The sequence below is a fragment of the Pinus tabuliformis genome, chromosome 5_2 (assembly GCF_031772625.1).
Source record: "Pinus tabuliformis cultivar Carrire ecotype Pingquan chromosome 5_2, CPIR1, whole genome shotgun sequence".
Taxonomy (NCBI): Eukaryota; Viridiplantae; Streptophyta; class Pinopsida; order Pinales; family Pinaceae; genus Pinus; species Pinus tabuliformis.
In genome coordinates this window covers 710,147,769-710,168,947 of record NC_142306.1, presented here as the reverse complement: position 1 = coordinate 710,168,947, position 21,179 = coordinate 710,147,769, and the positions used below count along the sequence as shown (strand labels likewise).

At 34.5% G+C, this 21,179-nt stretch overlaps 1 protein-coding gene across 1 annotated transcript; it reads left to right on the top strand.

The window, feature by feature from the left end:
- The first annotated feature begins 4,624 nt into the window (after window positions 1–4,624).
- LOC149161126 (F-box/kelch-repeat protein At2g44130-like) lies at window positions 4,625–5,383 on the top strand. Its single transcript, XM_089434778.1, has one exon. It carries the CDS (start codon window positions 4,625–4,627, stop codon window positions 5,381–5,383), a length of 759 nt encoding a protein of 252 aa, XP_089290904.1.
- The last annotated feature ends 15,796 nt before the right edge of the window (window positions 5,384–21,179 follow it).

The following is a 21,179-nucleotide window of genomic DNA, read 5'->3' as shown; positions in this document are numbered from 1 at the left end:
CCTTGTCGCGTCCTCCCCACATAAATTTCCATGTAACTATGGGTTCGACTAAAGGGTTTAGGCTCCTTGTGAATCACATAATTCTCATCGTATGGAAAATGTGGTGTTTTCCATAATATTTCATTGAGAAATGATAGCGGCCCCACTACCACATTATCCTAAGTATTTTAAATCCCAGGAGTTCTACCTTGGCCTCCCTTCGAAACATTTAGGGTGCCAAACTTCTATGGTCCCTCCAATAGTAAGAAATTATTCACAACACCAATGGCCTAGATTGAGTTGAGAGGTCACCCGACCCCATAATGCCACGTCATCCCAAGGATTAAATCCGTGGAGTCCCCTTTTGTGTCTCCTTTAGTAACCTCAGGTGGAAAATTCTCAGGGTCATCCAATGGCCATGAGTGATTACCCATCGACGACCTGGATTTCTCCTGTCTAAGTGCTTGATCACTGCACTTGGTCACAAGAGCGAGAGGGGAGGGGGGTTACACCATTACCTTTTGAATCCCTATGCTTTGGAATTAAGAATTCCAATCCCATTCTTAGTAACTATTAGCACATGCATAAGGGTCTTCGCCAAGGCCATCGACACATGGTCTATAGATATACAAGGGTATAAGTAGACCCTTCTGCGACTATCCCTCCTGAGCTTATTGAGACTCAACTAAGGCCTTTAATTCACCATGTATACATATATATGTATATAATTACACCTATGTACATAATTAATTACGATATCTCTTCTAATCTTTGTATAATTACTCATCCACCTCCAACTTGAAAAAACACATGTATATTTATACAATGTACATATACATATATGAATTCTATCCCTCCTGATGTAATAGGTAAATATCGGCTTGATAGCCAAAACATTTGGTGCATGCATTCGTTGATTAACATAGATTGATCCATCTCTTCATACATAGACCATTTAGACCAATTTTCAGGCTCAGGAAGGAAATAGGGATAAACCCATTCATAGGAAAATAGTCAAGAAGCACTTCTAAATTAGAAATTGCATCCCTTATTGTTAACGTGAACAATTTATCAACATAATGATGATATATTTAAACATGTCAGTGTAGTTTTTTATCATTAACAAAGGTTCCTATCTCGTCATGCTTAAGCATTCCTATGTTAATTTCCAACTCATAAATATTCACAAGAAATGGAACATTCCTTAAAATATTTACACAACATATTGACATTTGTCGTTCATGTAGGAAAACAACACTCCTCAACATTATCATGACAGTATTTCAGCACAATAAATAGATACATTATCTTCACATGCATAAGGACATAAGAAAATACTCATCTTATAAGAATCCGACAACTAAGATTGGGACTCTTAACTCTCCACCCAACCTTAGACAAGATACAACCACATTTACTTGTAGTTGTCACCCCCGAGCCAAACTCTAGTGCTTGAGGTGGAGTGATTTTGAGAAGAAACTTAACCAATATCAATAGCTAAAACAAGATGTCATAAGGTCACTATGCCTTCATCCACCAGCTACACAAGCTTCCACTTAGTATTTCCAGACTTTTCAAACATGATTAACATTTGTATCTAGTTACCACGATACAAAGTCTCAAGTCACTTTCACAAGAACAGAGTTCACATCAAGGGAAGGTTCATTAGTGGATAAGCTACTGATGGGTAAGGATATCACCTCTCCAGGTACTTCATCAATGAGTTGAGCACCTGATCTTTAGCCCCAAGGAAACTTCTAGTGGTTCATGAGCCTCACAAATACCTAAGTGCCTCTTCCCAAACCAATAGCTTCATTAATCCACAAGCTTCCAGTCGGTTCTCCAGCCTTCATGCAAACCACTACTCTCTATAATGTTTTCAACCAGCAAGACTCCTTGAGGGTTTATCAGTTGGTTCACTTTCTCTAGAGCTTAATTATTATGATTTAGTTCGTTGCTCTCTTGTTACACCTCTGACCCTTGGAGGAATTTCTCCCAGTGTTCACCATTGTTCTGTTCCACTGCGTATGCATGAGAAAATGTGTTCTCTACATCTCCACTGCACATATGTGAATGAATTCTTTGTGTTTCCCCGTTGACTTGTTTCCATGCCCCCACAATAGACTAACTATCTGTCTTTTTTGAGGCTCCATATAGGACAACTACCTTGGTTAGCACATCCCGCTCCTACCTTTTATGTTTTTTGTCCTTTTTTGCTTTTTGTAAGATCTAAAAGACACATGGTGTTGTCCTTTTATTTTTCAATTAATTTATTGCACATCCAACCCATTAAAATTCTTAGCCAATCCATGGTTGATGTATTTAATTTCACCAATTCCTCAAGAAATCTCCCTCCCCAAGCAATTGGAATATGTGTCCCTTTTTCTTGGCCTTTTTCAATAATTACATTATTTATAATTAGGGAATGTTAACTAGGATTTGTCACAAGAATTTCAATTTCAAATCTACAATGAATTTATTTTAAGTAAAAACGCAAAAGTACTAGTTTTGAACAAAGTCGTGGTAAATATGGAATAACTTCCAATGAATAAATATTTCTTTTGTATGATTCCATGTTTTTTCAAATATAGACTATCAAACCATATACATTACCATGAGACTCAAACTTCTAGTCATATAATTGTATGGATTGTTAAAATTTGGGGCAGCATCAGGAAGAATTTCCCTTGAGAAATCTGTTGGGCCTCAAAATAGTCCCTATTTTCACTTCATTATTCACCAATATCTTCACATTTTACCTTCATGTCACCTCCATTCCACCTCCACAACATTACATTTACCTCATTATTGGGTCATAACTATGCTTTTCCAAAGTTTATTAATTCTTAACATTTTTAAGTGGATTTATGGCTAAACTTTAGAAAATAATATGCTTATACTTATACCTAACAATTAGAATGAGTTTGTTGACATGTGTAGGTACAAAGGAAGCTTCCAGGGCATCTTTATGTGGCCTTGAATGATCAAATTCGAATTTGATAAGATAAGCCTCATGGAAAAGATCATGATCTCATGGAGAAGATCATGGACCTCATGGAGGAGATTATGGAGGATAGGGTTATGTGTCTAGATGGTTGAGAAATGTATGGAACTAAAGAGAGATTAGTGGATCATCATTATGAGTTTGTTATCTCATCCCATTGTATAAATAGGAGTACCTCCTCCATTCCAAAGAGAGGACTCTTGGAGCATGTATCCAACTTATGATGGAATAGAATAAAGCTTCATTTTACATATATTTCCATTATGTAGTTTTAGATATAAGTTGCCTTAATGTAGTATATGGAATAGCTTGTCACTTTCTTCTTAGGAGAATTGAGCTCACTCTAGAAGGATCAAAGGAACATGTTATTTCATATTAGATCTTATTTCATTTAATTGCTTAGAAGTTTGAGGATTTGTTTGTGATTGATGAATGAGTTTTAAATTAGAATCTTATCAGTATATGAGAGGACAACCAAGGGTCTAAGTTAGGCTCTCTCTCCATTTGATTTGTATGATAATTGAAATTCATTCTTTTGCTTTTATGTTTCAAGTCATTTCATTTCTTATGATTATGAATGTATCTTAGTTTAGTTTGATTTAGTATATGAGGGGACAATCAAGAGACTAAGTTAGTCTTTCTCTCTCTTTGAATCTGAACAACAATTAAAATTCATTCTCTTGCCTTTATTTCAAGTTTTGGTTTTATGTAATCAATGATTTCTCTATGATACTGTAGGGAAGGACAACCAAGACCTCCTTAGTTAGGAGCCTCTTCCCTTGCATATTATATTGAATCGCAAATAATTTAGCTAGACATAGAGTTAGTTGCCTACTCCTGCATATATATTGTTGGCACCATCACAAGCTTACGAGTTTCCCTGGTTGATAATTTAATGAAAGCAATTTAAGCAAATAAATTGCCCAACATTTTGGATTATTATTATTTTTAATAGAAAATTTCTATTTACAAAACTCATGAAGGCGATGGAAATGCCAGCAAATGCGTAGCCGCACAATTACCAAGGAATATTGACAATGTGAATGTTGCTAAAATATCGCAGAAAATCGCTCAGGATATTCCATGCCACCTTCTGCGATGGTGATGTTGCCACTTCTCCTCTTATCACGGGATGCTTGAGTGCAGCTGTTGGGGAAGAGAGCGATAATCTGCAGGTTTTGTAGAATAATTTCCGATATTTGTTGAGAGCGATTTGATGATTATGGTGAATAATCTCCAGCTTTAGAATCGGTGATGTAGATTAAGTCGATCTGACCAATAAGAAAAATCAGTTAAGTGGGCCACCAATCAAGGGATCCAGTAAACCGATTTCAATATTCCATGAAATCGCCAGTGAGTTTAAATGCACATGCAGTAGGCTTAATTGCACAACCAATAAAACTGTGACATCGCTGGAGATAAACGTTTTGATTGTAAGAGGTAGCAAAATGAACTGAACTCAATTGTGCATGAAAAATCTTCCACGGGAATTCAAAACAGAATCTGTTCATAAATTTTGATTGCATAAAAAAAGGAACTGTGTGTAGTTGTAAGCTTGGCTAGCTATACGAGTGATTCACGACTGATTATATCGATCAGTATTCCAATTGCTCTCACTATCTTTCTCTCAAAGTGAACAACATGCTGCGTAGATCAAAGAGGCTAGCACTGCGACTCCGACAAAAGGAGGAGATCATTCCTAATCTTCCAGATGATATAGCTCGTAACTGTCTGCTTAGAGTGCCGTACAAATGGCACTCTCAGCTCAAACTTGTGTGCAGAAAATGGAGAGACATAGTGAGCGAGGCCAAGTTCTACGAGGACCGAATGACCACTGGAAAAGGGGAGCAGTTGATATGTATGATTAAGCGTTTTAGAAATCGAGATCCGATTAGCAGCGGAATAGTAGTGTTAGACCCTGTCACGCGTACCTGGGAAATGCTACGCCAGAATCCCGATTTCCCTAGGGGAATTATTCCATTGTCCTGTGCCTGCGTTTGCGTTAATGGGAAACTAGTTGTCATCGGTGGATATCATCCAGAAATATCGAAAAGCATGACGGCGGTTTATATTTTTGACTTCGCGTCTGCCAAATGGCGCAGAGGAACCGACATGCCCACCAAAAGGTACGGCTTCGCCTGCTCCGTATCTACCACTGCCGGGGTTATCTATGTTGCCGGAGGGATGTATCGTGACACTATGTTATTCGCAGCAGAGGCTTACAATGTGGAAGAAGACAGATGGCAAATTCTTCCTCCAATGACCCAACAAGGAGGCCTGTGTCATGGAGTTTTTCTAGCAGATAAATTCTTTGTATTCCGGAATCGTGAAATGAATGCAGAAATTTTTGATACAAAGACAGGCCTCTCGAGAGTGGCGCGGCCATATTTTTGTGTCTAAACGCTCTACCCTTTCTCGTCGTTGGGATTGTTATCTGCTAAACCCGTCCACTAACGAGCTGATCAGTGTACCCGAAAGATTTCCCTGGGTAACTATGTCTGCAACCGTGGAGATCTGAATGTCGTCTCCTAGAGCAGAGTGTTGATAAACGAAAACAGAGAATATTTTGGCATATACAAGATCGAGGATGAAAAATTGCGTGGTAGATTTTCTATTGGTCAGTATGGGATTGGCATTCGCACTAGACAAGAATGGGTGCTACATGCAGAAAGGTTTCTTAGGAAGAAAGTAGGGCTGTTGCGAGGCAGAAGATGCAAGAAGAGCCTTTGGAAAAATATTCTTACTTTGAGCATGCAGGGATAGAAGCCACTTCAACACAATCATGTTTTTTTTAAGTCACTTGCAATTCTCTAGATAGATTGATTGCTTACATTTCATTTCTGCTAACATGTTTTCATACAAAATGATCATGTTTCTTTTAATCTGGAAGGAATAAAATCGGAAGGCATTTCAAAAAAAAAAAAAAAAAAAAAACTGGAAAATCTTATGCCATGGCTTAGCCAAAGAAGATAGACAGAATTTTTAGGTGCAGGAAGGGCGCAATCCTGCAACTGAAAAACCTTATGACAAACTTCACTGTTTCACCCAAATTTCAAATAAGCACAACTTTCTCATACGACAACGGATTTCGACGATTCAAGCATCATTGGAAAGTTCTTGGCAAGATCTACACAATGAGAAAGCTTTCAAAATAGTTTGAAACAGTTCAAGATTGAAGAAATTGCTGACAAGACATAACAGGTAAAATGAGGCACTAGTTTTGAGACAAATGAAAATTATTTTGGTTTTTCTTTCAAGAATTTGTTTCATTAGTAACACTTCTCAGTTTTTTTTGTAAATGTCATAAATAGAGAGATTGATCACCTCTCTATTATGATAAACTTACATTTCATTGCAGAAAAAGTACTAAGTTTTTGCAGGTTCGAGGAAGATAAACAAATGAGCATACGCAAACAGTGTCTTTTAAAGACCCCATTTCAAGCATGAGGACATGCTTTTGGGTAAGCCAAGGGGGAGAATGTCATCATATCCATCACTTGCAAGCCTTTCAGATGCCAGTGTCTCCATTGCATCCATGCTTCTTCAGTTCATAAACATTCGCCTCATTTCCCTTTACATTTGCCATTATATTTCTATTCCTTTTCAGTAAATAAAAACTTCATTGCATTCCCACTTCTTTATTCAATAAATTTTCCATTCCATTTTCCTTTTCATGTTTTCAAATAAAACCTTGATCCATTTTTCATTTTCCTTCACAGTCATTTTCTTATCTCTTTCACTAACCTGTAACCTATGAATAAAGTCATTCAGCTCCCTTACAAAGCTGAGTCACCCCATTTTCCTTTTTCTTCCAAATAAACCATGCTTCAATGCAAATTTTCCATCTATGGTCCTTCAAAATCATTATTTCATACTTGTGTTAGATGATGGAGGATTCCTTAAGGCCTCCCTTCTAACAAGTCTTGACCCATCGACTTTAGCACCTTATCTGGGATAGAGACTAGAGTCATTATTAGTACCTTGAGGCTTGTATGCCTTAATGACAGGCTCTCTCGCCATCAATCATGGGAATACACCAATGTCCCTTGATCGTTGGATCTTGCAAGTGGCTCGACATCAGCCCATCTATTCGCACTTCGCAAGATGTACTTAGGCACCTTGGCACTCATTGACATTAATGGTGAGTTCGCCTCGCATTGGTTAATGACATTCATCAATGGTCGGTAATCCAATGACTTCTTTCCATGTTCGACATCGACACATTTATTCACATGGAAAGATTTGTGCCATCGAGTGTTGCAGACTTGAAGACCCATATTTTGTAGCAGATGAAACCCATTTCCTTTCATTGTTTTTCAGTTTGTCATCACTTGAGGTCAAGTCAATAAATAAGGCTGGGGGAAATGTAACTTATATATATTTTGTAAACCTTCCAAGCCTTATAGATTTTCAGCCATTTTCAGCAGACTCATTAGATTCATCATCCAGCAGCAGATTCTAAACATTCAGCAGAAGATCCAATAGCAGATTTAGCAGCAGATGCAGCAACAATAAAAGATTCACTTTTTCGATTTCATCCACCATTTTCACAACCAAGTAAAGAGGACTATGAACGACATTTTTTTTTCAGCCACACTTGCACAACTCTCATCCATTTTTGGAAGGGTAAGTTAAGGTATGATATTTTCTAACTTTTAACCATTAAATTCCTTGAAAAGTTAGAATAATAATTTTTGGAAAAACTTCACTTCCTTTCCCCATTTCACATAACTGCCCAAACCATCCGTTTAAGGGGAAGGATACATTTACATACATACTTTGTCACATTCATATAACATCCACATTCATATATCACATTCTAAACCCCACTTACCTTCAAAATATCTTCACTATTATATGAGCATACAAATGGCTTTGTTAAAAGTATTTAAAAGTTAATTGGATGCCAACACAATCATGGTTGTTACACAAGAACCAACCATGATGCATTCCAACAAAAATACTCTGCAATAAAAATCACATTATCAATATGCAAAGATCATACATTGAATGCAACAAACAAAATATGGTTGAAACACAAGAACCAACCAAGTTGTAGTTCATCAAAATAACGCTTTGCAAAAGTTAAGTAAATGATATCATGCAGAGTTTAAGCCAAGCTCAAGTATCAAAAACTAATGTAATAGATTGCATGAGGACATGCAATATCTTCAGTTTGGGGGTATGTTGGGCCTCAAAATAGTCCTTATTTTCACTCCATTATTCACCAATACCTTCACATTTTACCTTCATGTCACCTCCATTCCACCTCCACATCATTACATTTACCTCATTATTGGGTCATAACTATGCTTTTCCAAAGTTTATTAATTCTTAACATTTTTAAGTGGATTTATGGCTAAACTTTAGAAAATAATATGCTTATACTTATACCTAACAATTAGAATGAGTTGGTTGACATGTGTAGGTACAAAGGAAGCTTCCAGGACATCTTTATGTGACCTTGAATGATCAAATTCGAATTTGATAAGATAAGCCTCATGGAAAAGATCATGATCTCATGGAGAAAATCATGGACCTCATGGAGGAGATCATGGAGGATTATGTGTCTAGATGGTTGAGAAATGTATGGAACTAAAGAGAGATTAGTGGATCATCATTATGAGTTTGTTATCTCATCCTATTGTATAAATAGGAGTACCTCCTCCATTCCAAGAGGACTCTTGGAGCATGTATCCAACTTATGATGGAATAGAATAAAGCTTCATCTTTCATATATTTCCATACTATAGTTTTAGATATAAATTGTCTTAATGTAGTATATGAATTTATGGAATAGTTTGTCACTTTGTTCTTAAGAGAATTGAGCTCACTCTAAAAGGATCAAAGAAACATTTTATTTCATAATAGATCTTATTTCATTGCTTAGATGTTTGAGGATTTGTTTGTGATTGGTGAATGAGTTTTAAATTAAAATATTATCAACATATGAGGTAACAACCAAGGGTCTAAGTTAGGCTCTCCCTCTATTTGATTTGCATGATAATTGAAATTCATTCTTTTGCTTTTAAGTTTCAAGTTATGTCATTTCTTATGTTTATGAATGAATCTTAGTTTAGTTTGGATCAGTATATGAGGGGACAATCAAGGGACTAAGTTAGTCTCTCTCTCTATTTGGATCTAAACAACAATTAAATTCATTCTCTTGTCTTTATTTCAAGTTTCTAGTTTTATGTAATCAATGATTTCTTTTCAATCTATAATACTATAGGGAAGGACAACCAGGACCTCCTCAATTAGGAGCCTCTTCCCTTGCATTTATATTGAATCATAAATCATTTAGTTAGACATAGAGTTAATTGCCTACTCCTGCATATATTTTGCTGGCATCATCACAAGCTTACAAGTTTCCCTGGTTGATAATTTAATGAAAGCAATTTAAGCAATTAAATTGCCCGAAGACGCAACCTTCTCCAATTGCTCTGTTTCAAATAAGGATGTAACCCAAGAACATGCTCTGGCATAAAATCATGCCGAGTTAATATAACAATTATTGGAGATTTATCAGAAGATTTAGGCACCACACAAAGATGGCATAAGCCTAATTGCCGAAAAAGGACAAGTGCCTTTGCCAATGACATGGTCTCCACTACTGTGTATGGAGATGTATTGGTAAAAGGATGCAGATCAACATACATTTCCATCTCCTCTGCATGTACTTGTATCTGTTCAAGCTTGAAACCTTTTCCTGAACCAAGTTTTGCAAAGTCCACAGAAGAAAATTGCTGACTCGGATCCCCATAACTAGGAGAAAATGTCCGAGATGGTAGAAACGTCTTTCTCTTCTCTATTCCAGCAAAAGTTACGAGTGGATTCCCTGCTAGCATGCTGTGGAGGCGCCGCAAACAGGCCGCTTACAAGGTTGTAAACACCGACTAACACAGCCACAAGTGTGAAGAATGCCACTGGTGAGAGGCCTGTATATGCAGGAATAGCTTCCATCAAGGCTCCCCATAGACCCATTTTGCCCAAGATCCAAGAAGGGGTGATTCAGAATTGCTTGCAGTATTCGATAAGGGATTAGGTTTTGGTCTGATTCAACACAAAGCCTACAACAATGCAACAACTTCTGATGATTTTACACGGCATAAATGAAAACCAAATTGCTAATGTGGTTTATTGTGTGAAGTGCAACTCCATTACTCCTGAGAAACGTCTGTTGTATGGTTGGCTTCGTGAAGAACATCCTTAGCCTTCTTCGCCTCTACTGAATCTTCCAAAGGCTCATCGATTTCCAATTCCCTCGTAATTTTAGAATCAGTGACTTCCCCCAGCCTGCATAGAAAGGAACATTTAAACCAAAATTAAAACTAAATTTTATTTAAACTTTTTAAGATGATTCTTTTTTTTTTTTTTTTTTTTTTTTAAATGTTGTTTTTATTTAATGTTTTGCATTTTTTTTTTAAATATCTAAAAAAAAAAAATAACTTCATTTTAGTGATAGTTTATTTTTTTTATTAGGTTTTAATAAAAAAAATTGTTGATTTTACAACTTAAAAAATCTCAACTTAAATAACAAATTAAAAAATATTTATGTTTTTAATTTGTTGTTTAAAAAAAAAAAGAGAAAGCAAAAGCAATAAATAAAATCAACAAAAAAAAAAAAAACAAAAGAAATTATGTTTTCACTTATTTTAATATTTTCTTTTTAAAATTTGTTGTTTAAAAAAAAAATAAAAAAAAAATAAAAAAAGTTCACAAAATTCACACAGCTTTGAAAATAAAAAAAAATGGAATACTTGGAAACAAATTTCAAAAATCGATTTATCAAACATTGGAGGATTCTTGTTGGCATTAACTCATCACATCTTTTTGTTGTATGCTTTATGATGCACTAATATGCAGAACATAATTGCCAAGCACATTTCATGAGTTGTCTAACACAAACAGGGAGTATTATTTTTCATGGTTGTTTTTAAGAATGGATTGAAATTGATATCATGAATTGAGTTACTTTCAACACTTCGATTTTTCTTAAATTTGTTTTATTTGGTATGAAATTTTTGCGTAAGAATCATGAAGTAAATGCGCAATTCTTCTTGAACAAACTTATGTTTTCTTTCTGCCAAGTTTTTTTTACAAGTTACAGAATAACAAAGTGATCATTAAGGAGATTGCATTGTGACGACATTAGTCTTCCAAAGACTAAATTCATGAAAAATTTTGAAGACAAATCCATCTCCACAACCACTACCTTCCACCTCCCATTCTGAAAGAGATTTCGAATTCCACCAATTGTAAGCATGACATTTCCATATCCATTTTTCACAGCAAGAGTTCTTATTCATACATCATGCATTTCCTTACATCCATCCATTTTCCTTGTCATTACCATTCCCCTTCATTTCCGCCAATAAAACCCTGCTTGAGTCAAAGTCCTAGAGTCTAAGTATCATTGAAAAAACACCTAGAGGCTTGCATGCCTTAATGGCAAGTACTCTTGCCAATGAACAATGGGAGTACATTAATATCCCTTGTTCGTTGGATCTTGTAGGTGACTCGACCACGACAAATTTATTCGTACCTACAAAGATGTGTTAGGCATCCTGACTCCCATTGGAATCAATGGTGGGAGCTCTTGTGTTGGCTAGGGGCATTCATTAACGGCCACTAAGTCAACAACTTCTTGCTATGTTCGACATCGACACATTTAATCACATAGTAAGATTTGTGCCATCGAGCGTTGAAGACTTGAAGACCCGTATTTTGTAGCAGATGAAGCCAATTTCCTTTCATTTTTTTTCAGTTTGTCATCACTTGAGGACAAGTCAATAAATAAGGTTGGGGGGGGGGGGGAATGTAACTTCTATATTTTGTATACCTTCCAAGCCTTATACATTTTCAGCCGCATTTAGCAGCAGATTCCGAACATTCAACAAAAGATCCAACAACAGATTCAACAGCAGATGCAGCAACAATAAAAGATTCACTTTTTCGATTCATCCACCATTTTCACAACCAAGTAAAGAAGACTATGAACAACAGTTTTTGCAGCCACACGTGCACAACTCTCATCCATTTTTGGAAGGGTAAGTTAAGGTATGATATTTTCTAACTTTTAACCATTAAATTCCTTGAAAAGTTAGAATAATAATTTTTGGAAAAACTTCACTTCCTTTCCTCATTTCACATAACCCCCCAAACCATCCGTTTAAGGGGAATGATACATTTACATGCATACTTTGTCACATTCATATAACATCCACATTCATATATCACATTCTTAACCTCACTTACCTTCAAAATATATTCATTATTACATGAGCATACAAATGGCTTTGACAAAAGTATTTAAAAGTTAATTGGATGCCAATACAATCATGGTTGTTACACAAGAACCAACCATGATGCATTCCAACAAAAATACTCTGCAATAAAAAGCACATTATCAATATGCAAAGATCATACATTGAATGCAACAAACAAAATATGGTTGAAACACAAGAACCAACAAAGTTGTAGTTCATCAAAATAACGCTTTGCAAAATTTAAGTAAATGATATCATGCAGAGTTTAAGCCAAAGCTCAAGTACCAAAAAGTAATGTAATAGATTGCATGAGGACATGCAATACCTTCAGTTTGGGGGTATGTTGGGCCTCAAAATAGCCCTTATTTTCACTTCATTATTCACCAATATCTTCACATTTTACCTTCATGTCACCTCCATTCCACCTCCACATCATTACATTTACCTCATTATTGGGTCATAACTATGCTTTTCCAAAGTTTATTAATTTTAACATTTTTAAGTGTATTTATGGCTAAACTTTAGAAAATAATATGCTTATACTTATACCTAACAATTAGAATGAGTTTGTTGACATGTGTAGGTACAAAGGAAGCTTCCAGGGCATCTTTATGTGGCCTTGAATGATCAAATTCGAATTTGATAAGATAAGCCTAATGGAGAAGATCATGGACCTCATGGAGGAGATCATGGAGGATAGGGTTATGTGTCTAGATGGTTGAGAAATGTATGGAACTAAAGAGAGATTAGTGGATCATCCTTATGAGTTTGTTATCTCATCCTATTGTATAAATAGGAGTACCTCCTCCATTCCAAAGGGAGGACTCTTGGAGCATGTATCCAATTTATGATGGAATAGAATAAAGCTTAATTTTACATATATTTCCATTATGTAGTTTTAGATATAAGTTGTCTTAATGTAGTATATGGAATAGCTTGTCACTTTGTTCTTAGGAGAATTGAGCTCACTCTAGAAGGATCAAAGGAACATGTTATTTCATATTAGATCTTATTTCATTTAATTGCTTAGATGTTTGAGGATTTGTTTGTGATTGGTGAATGATTTTTAAATTAAAATCTTATCAGCATATGAGGGAACAACCAAGGGTCTAAGTTAGGCTCTCCCTCTATTTGATTTGCATGATAATTGAAATTCATTCTTTTGCTTTTAAGTTTCAAGTTATTTCATTTCTTATGCTTATGAATGAATCTTAGTTTAGTTTGGATCAGTATACGAGGGGACAATCAAAGGACTAAGTTAGTCTCTCTCTCTATTTGAATCTGAACAACAATTAAATTCATTCTCTTGTCTTTATTTCAAGTTTCTAGTTTTATGTAATCAATGATTTCTTTTCAATCTATAATACTGTAGGGAAGGACAACCAGGACCTCCTCAATTAGGAGCCTCTTCCCTTGCATATTATATTGAATCATAAATCATTTAGTTAGACATAGAGTTAGTTGCCTACTCCTGCATATATTTTGTTGGCATCATCACAAGCTTACGAGTTTCCCTGGTCGATAATTTAATGAAGCAATTTAAGCAAATAAATTGCCCAACGATCATGGAAGATAGGGTTATGTGTCTAGATGGTTGAGAAATGTATGGAACTAAAGAGAGATTAGTGGATCATCCTTATGAGTTTGTTATCTCATCCTATTGTATAAATAGGAGTACCTCCTCCATTCCAAAGGGAGGACTCTTGGAGCATGTATCCAACTTATGATGGAATAGGATAAAGCTTAATTTTACATATATTTCCATTATGTAGTTTTAGATATAAGTTGCCTTAATGTAGTATATGGAATAGCTTGTCACTTTGTTCTTAGGAGAATTGAGCTCACTCTAGAAGGATCAAAGGAACATGTTATTTCATATTAGATTTTATTTCATTTAATTGCTTAGATGTTTGAGGATTTGTTTGTGATTGGTGAATGAGTTTTAAATTAAAATCTGATCAGCATATGAGGGAACAACCAAGGGTCTAAGTTAGGCCCTCCCTCTATTCGATTTGCATGATAATTGAAATTCATTCTTTTGCTTTTAAGTTTCAAGTTATTTCATTTCTTATGCTTATGAATGAATTTTAGTTTAGTCTGGATCAGTATATGAGGGGACAATCAAGGGACTAAGTTAGTCTCTCTCTCTATTTGAATCTGAACAACAATTAAATTCATTCTCTTGTCTTTATTTCAAGTTTCTAGTTTTATGTAATCAATGATTTCTTTTCAATCTATAATACTGTAGGAAAGGACAACCAGGACCTCCTCAATTAGGAGCCTCTTCCCTTGCATATTATATTGAATCATAAATCATTTAGTTAGACATAGATTTAGTTTCCTACTCCTGCATATATATTGCTGACATCATCACAAGCTTACGAGTTTCCCTGGTCGATAATTTAATGAAGCAATTTAAGCAAATAAATTGCCCAACATTTTGGCAAAATCAACATAAATAATAAATTAAAAACAATTGTTTTTAATTTGTTATTTAAATAAAAATAAAAAATATTTTGTGTGTTGATTTATTTAATATTTTGGATAATAAAAAAAAAAATCAAAACAACACAAAACAATTTTTATTTTATTTTTATTTTTAATTAAAAAAAAAAAGATTTTCTTATTTTTATTTTTATTTTTAATTAAAAAAAAATAAAAAAAAAAATAACTAACTTCATTTTAGTGATAGTTTATTTTTAGAATTTTTCTTTATTAGGTTTTAATAAATAAAATTTTGTTGATTTTACAATTTAAAAAAAAAAAAAATTAAATAATAAATTAAAAAATTTATGTTTTTTTAATTTGTTGTTTAAAAATTAAATAAAATCAACATTAAAAAAAAAAATATATATATATATATATATATGTGTGTGTGTGTGTGTGTGTGTGTGTGTGTGTGTGTGTTTTCATTCATTTATTACTTTTGAAAAATAAATTAAAAAAAAATAAAAAATAAAAGTTCACAAAATTCACGCAGATTTGAAAATAAAAAATGGGATACTTGGAAACACATTTCGAAAATCGATTGGAGGATTCTAAAGACGATAATTATTTCTGATAGCTTTAAGTTGGCATTAACTCCTCACATCTTTCTGTTGAATGCTTTTATGAGACATACTAATATGCAGAACACAACAGATATTTCTAATGTCAATCTTTTTGCAAAGTACATTTCATGAGTTATCTGACACAAACAGGGAGTATTATTTTTCATGGTTGTTTTTAAGATTGGATTGAAATTGATATCATGAATTGAGTTACTTTCAACACTTTGATTTTTCTTAAATCTGTTTTATTTGGTATGAAAGTTTTGTGTAAGAATCATGAAGGAAATGCTCAATTCTTCTTGAACAAACTTATGTTTTCCTTCTACCAAGTTTTTTTTACAGGTTACAAGATAACAAAGATATCATTAAGGAGATTGCATTGTGACGACAATTAGTCTTCCAAAGACTAAATTCATGGAAAATTCTGAAGACAAATCCATCTCCACAACCACTACCTTGCACTTCCCTTTCTGAAAAAGATTTTGAATTCCACCAATTGTAAGCATGACATTTCCATATCCATTTTTCACAGCAAGAGTTCTTCTTCATACCCCATGCATTTCCTTACATCCATTCCTTACAAGCTTATTGCCATTTTCCTTGTCATCACGATTCCCCTTCATTTCCACCAATAAAACCCTGCTTGAGTCAAAGTCCTAGAGTTTAAGTATCATTGAACAAACACCTACAGGCTTGCATGCCTTAATGGCAAGTACTCTTGCCAATTAACAATGGGAGTACATTAATATCCCTTGTTTATTGGATCTTGTAGGTGACTCGACCACGACAAATTTATTCGTACCTACAAAGATGTGTTAGGCATCCTGACTCCCATTGGAATCAATGGTGGGAGCTCTTGTGTTGGCTAGGGGCATTCATTAACGGCCACTAAGTCAACAACTTCTTGCTATGTTCGACATCGACACATTTAATCACATAGTAAGATTTGTGCCATCGAGCGTTGAAGACTTGAAGACCCATATTTTGTAGCAGATGAAGCCAATTTCCTTTCATTGTTTTTCAGTTTGTCATCACTTGAGGACAAGTCAATAAATAAGGCTGGGGGGGGGAATGTAACTTCTATATTTTGTATACCTTCCAAGCCTTATACATTTTCAGCCGCATTTAGCAGCAGATTCCGAACATTCAACAGAAGATCCAACAACAGATTCAACAGCAGATGCAGCAACAATAAAAGATTCACTTTTTCGATTTCATCCACCATTTTCACAACCAAGTAAAGAAGACTATGAACAACAGTTTTTGCAGCCACACGTGCACAACTCTTATCCATTTTTGGAAGGGTAAGTTAAGGTATGATATTTTCTAACTTTTAACCATTAAATTCCTTGAAAAGTTAGAATAATAATTTTTGGAAAAACTTCACTTCCTTTCCTCATTTCACATAACCCCCCAAACCATCCATTTAAGGGGAAGGATACATTTACATACATACTTTGTCACATTCATATAACATCCACATTCATATATCACATTCTTAACCTCACTTACCTTCAAAATATATTCATTATTACATGAGCATACAAATGGCTTTGACAAAAGTATTTAAAAGTTAATTGGATGCAAATACAATCATGGTTGTTACACAAGCACCAACCATGATGCATTCCAACAAAAATACTCTGCAATAAAAAGTCACATTATCAATATGCAAAGATAATACATTGAATGCAACAAAAAAAATATGGTTGAAACACAAGAACCAACCAAGTTGTAGTTCATCAAATTTTTGCAAAAGTTAAGTAAATGATATCATGCAGAGTTTAAGCCAAAGCTCAAGTACCAAAGAGTAATGTAATAGATTGCATGAGGACATGCAATACCTTCGGTTTGGGGGTATGTTGGGCCTCAAAATAGTCCCTATTTTCACTTCATTATTCACCAATATCTTCACATTTTACCTTCATGTCACCTCCATTCCACCTCCACATCATTACATTTACCTCATTATTGGGTCATAACTATGCTTTTCCAAAGTTTATTAATTCTTAACATTTTTAAGTGGATTTATGGCTAAACTTTAGAAAATAATATGCTTATACTTATACCTAACAATTAGAATGAGTTTGTTGACATGTGTAGATACAAAGGAAGCTTCCAGGGCATCTTTATGTGGCCTTGAATGATCAAATTCGAATTTGATAAGATAAGCCTCATGGAAAAGATCATGATCTCATGGAGAAGATCATGGACCTCATGGAGGAGATTATGGAGGATAGGGTTATGTGTCTAGATGGTTGAGAAATGTATGGAACTAAAGAGAGATTAGTGGATCATCATTATGAGTTTGTTATCTCATCCCATTGTATAAATAGGAGTACCTCCTCCATTCCAAAGAGAGGAATCTTGGAGAATGTATCCAACTTATGATGGAATAGAATAAAGCTTCATTTTACATATATTTCCATTATGTAGTTTTAGATATAAGTTGCCTTAATGTAGTATATGGAATAGCTTGTCACTTTGTTCTTAGGAGAATTGAGCTCACTCTAGAAGGATCAAAGGAACATGTTATTTCATATTAGATCTTATTTCATTTAATTGCTTAGAAGTTTGAGGATTTGTTTGTGATTGATGAATGAGTTTTAAATTAGAATCTTATCAGCATATGAGAGGACAACCAAGGGTCTAAGTTAGGCTCTCTCTCCATTGGATTTGTATGATAATTGAAATTCATTCTTTTGCTTTTATGTTTCAAGTCATTTCATTTCTTATGCTTATGAATGAATCTTAGTTTAGTTTGGATTAGTATATGAGGGGACAATCAAGAGACTAAGTTAGTCTTTCTCTCTCTTTGAATCTGAACAACAATTAAAATTCATTCTCTTGCCTTTATTTCAAGTTTTGGTTTTATGTAATCAATGATTTCTCTATGATACTGTAGGGAAGGAAAACCAGGACCTCCTTAGTTAGGAGCCTCTTCCCTTGCATATTATATTGAATCGCAAATAATTTAGCTAGACATAGAGTTAGTTGCCTACTCCTGCATATATATTGTTGGCACCATCACAAGCTTACGAGTTTCCCTGGTTGATAATTTAATGAAAGCAATTTAAGCAAATAAATTCCCAACAAAATCCTATTGCCTAAAAGGAAAATATAATTTCAAATTTCAAATTTTGATCTAAGTCAGCCTCAAATTTTCAATTCAGCTCTCCCAAGAGTCATGACTTTTCCCTCATGGAAATCATTATATATACCCAATTGAGTTGATCTCCAAATCGCACTTCACGCAAGACAAAAATTTCTCTAAGATTTTCGGTTTAATGGGTCTACTCTCTCTTGCGTGACTAAGGAAATACAACACTCTCACATTGGCTACAAGACTCACATTATAACTCATAAATCTCCCTCTTTGTATTGGCTCGGATATACTACTATTTTAGGACTACTAATTGATTACAGAACTTCGCATTGTCTAGAGAAGTCTCGCATATGCCACAGGACTCTCATTTCTTCTACAATATTATGCTTCTTGTGCTCTATTACAAGACGTATCTTGCATTTTCTTCATAACTATATTATGGCTACAAGACATTGTATTGGATATTGGACTATACTCTGCCTCAGGATCATACTCTTGTATAACTATATGCTACAAGACTTTGCTCTCGGACTATACTCTTACAAGCCTATACTCTCACACATATGGTTTATACTCTATTGCATGTTATTTGTGGCACTGGTATATTCACTACGGCTCTCACATATTACCTATGGATCTAAAGTAATACTCGATGGCATCAAAATATAGTTTGGGCATTAGTTTATTATGGGCATTGTTTCTATACGCAGTTGAACATCGTTATTATACCCAACATTGAATTACTCGTATCATTTGGATCTCCCTTGGTATCAATAGCATTGATGAATAACAATCATGATGCATGGAAAGGGCCTTTAGGGCAATGACATATACGTGGATATATATAACCTCATCAGTGACCTGGAAACTGGGTTATGATATTCTTATAGATATTTATCAGTGATGAATTTGTTTTTCAATAATGATATTAATCTTTTATATATTGCAATACCCTCGACCCTACGACAATTGTTATATGCATGAATTAGTTGTATTGATGATTGTTACCCCTGATGGCAGTAATGACAGATTATGATATGATCAAATATGGAAATAACCCTAATTATATAAGGGTTTTTGACACACACACACACATAGAGAGAGAGAGACATATGATGTAGTGACCCTTGCACCTTGATGGTTGTATCTCGATGAATAAAGCATTACAAGGATTCTCATATATATCTTAATGACAATGTTCATGTGATAATTTTGATTGTGACCTTTCTCATGAGAAACATTGTGTGTCAGATAAAAAAACACTTGATGGAAGGAATGATGGATAGTGGGTGTTAGATATGGTGGTGTGATTTGGCAGTAGCATTCTCGAATTGTTGAACATCAGTTCACAATTGTAGTTGTAAACTTACTTAGGTAAGCCTTAGGTGGCTCGATGTTATGATGTATCTCTCTATGGATTTACTTTATATCTCAGCTCAACAAATTATGAATATCTAATAGAAGAAGAAGAATTGAAATTTGGGTTTTCCCCCTTATGGGGTTTTTCCCTGGTCTCCGACCAAATCCTGGTGTCTCTATTTGTGCATGTTTTTCTTCTTTTTTTACTTTATGTTACGCTGCATTTCTAATGTTATTGTTCTTTATCCATAATTTTTAATGATGTTGTGATGTTGTGGGGTGAATTCAATGTGTGAAATATGTAATGCAAATATCTAAAGCAAAGAAAAATATAGTCCTAAAGAAAATTAACATGGTATCAGAGCAGGGATGTAGAAAATCCATTGAGATCACCCTTGTGAAGAAAATGTTGATGAAATCAAGTAAAGATGGTGGAAACGTAAAATAATGCTAAGGTTTGAAGGAAACCCTCAGTAACCTGGCTATTAGGGTTTGGTGGATAACATGAGGATAGAGTTTCGAAGAAACCATGGAGTGTGAAGGGTTTCGATATGATAAAGGCTTGAGTTATACAATCTTGAAACCCTAGCACGATCAATGAGAATTTTTTCTAGCACCTGTGACATATTCAGTATAACCTTAAACGGGATAGTCTGACTGTAGGAGATGATATTTTATTGACAGTTGGGCCTGGTCGTTGATGAAGTTGATGAAAATATTGATGGTGTAAAGATAAGGCATCTTGTTGATATATGTTTGATAACATGTGGTACCTCATGATAGGGATTATTTTGATGCATTTATTCTCAAAGCAACATTAATATGTGGATGATAGACAATAATGACTCTTGGAGGCTAGATCAAGAGGGAGTTTTATAACCACTTCCTACAATCCTTATTAAAAATAAGTCCCTTCTAAACTTATGTTATTTCTTTGTGACACTTCTCTTGTTTAGATTTATTGTATTTCTAACTTCTTGATGAAGATGTGATTAACATATCCTTCTTAAGGATCATTTGGATGCTAAATAGTGCAGGGAGAGAAAATTTGGTATAAGAAGAGGAAAGCTAGAATAGGGAGATGAAGATAGAGCAGGAAAAGGAACCTAATGCAATATTCTAGGCATGTAACCTTAGAAGCATAAAATCTGGAAGTTACAACATGTGAGTTCTACAACTGCCAATGACAAAGTTTATATACTAACAGAGTGCTACAATTTGCTAAGGTATCCAAATATTACAGGGTATGTATAGTATAATATTATTGTTATAGTGTCATGTTTCGATTCAACTACAATGTTGGGTAGCAAGTTAAGATCTAGGATATGACAAGAATATTACCTTCAGAAAAGTCTTGATTCATATAGTACTCTTGAGAAATTCATGCTAGTCATATAAAAATGTGTGTAAGT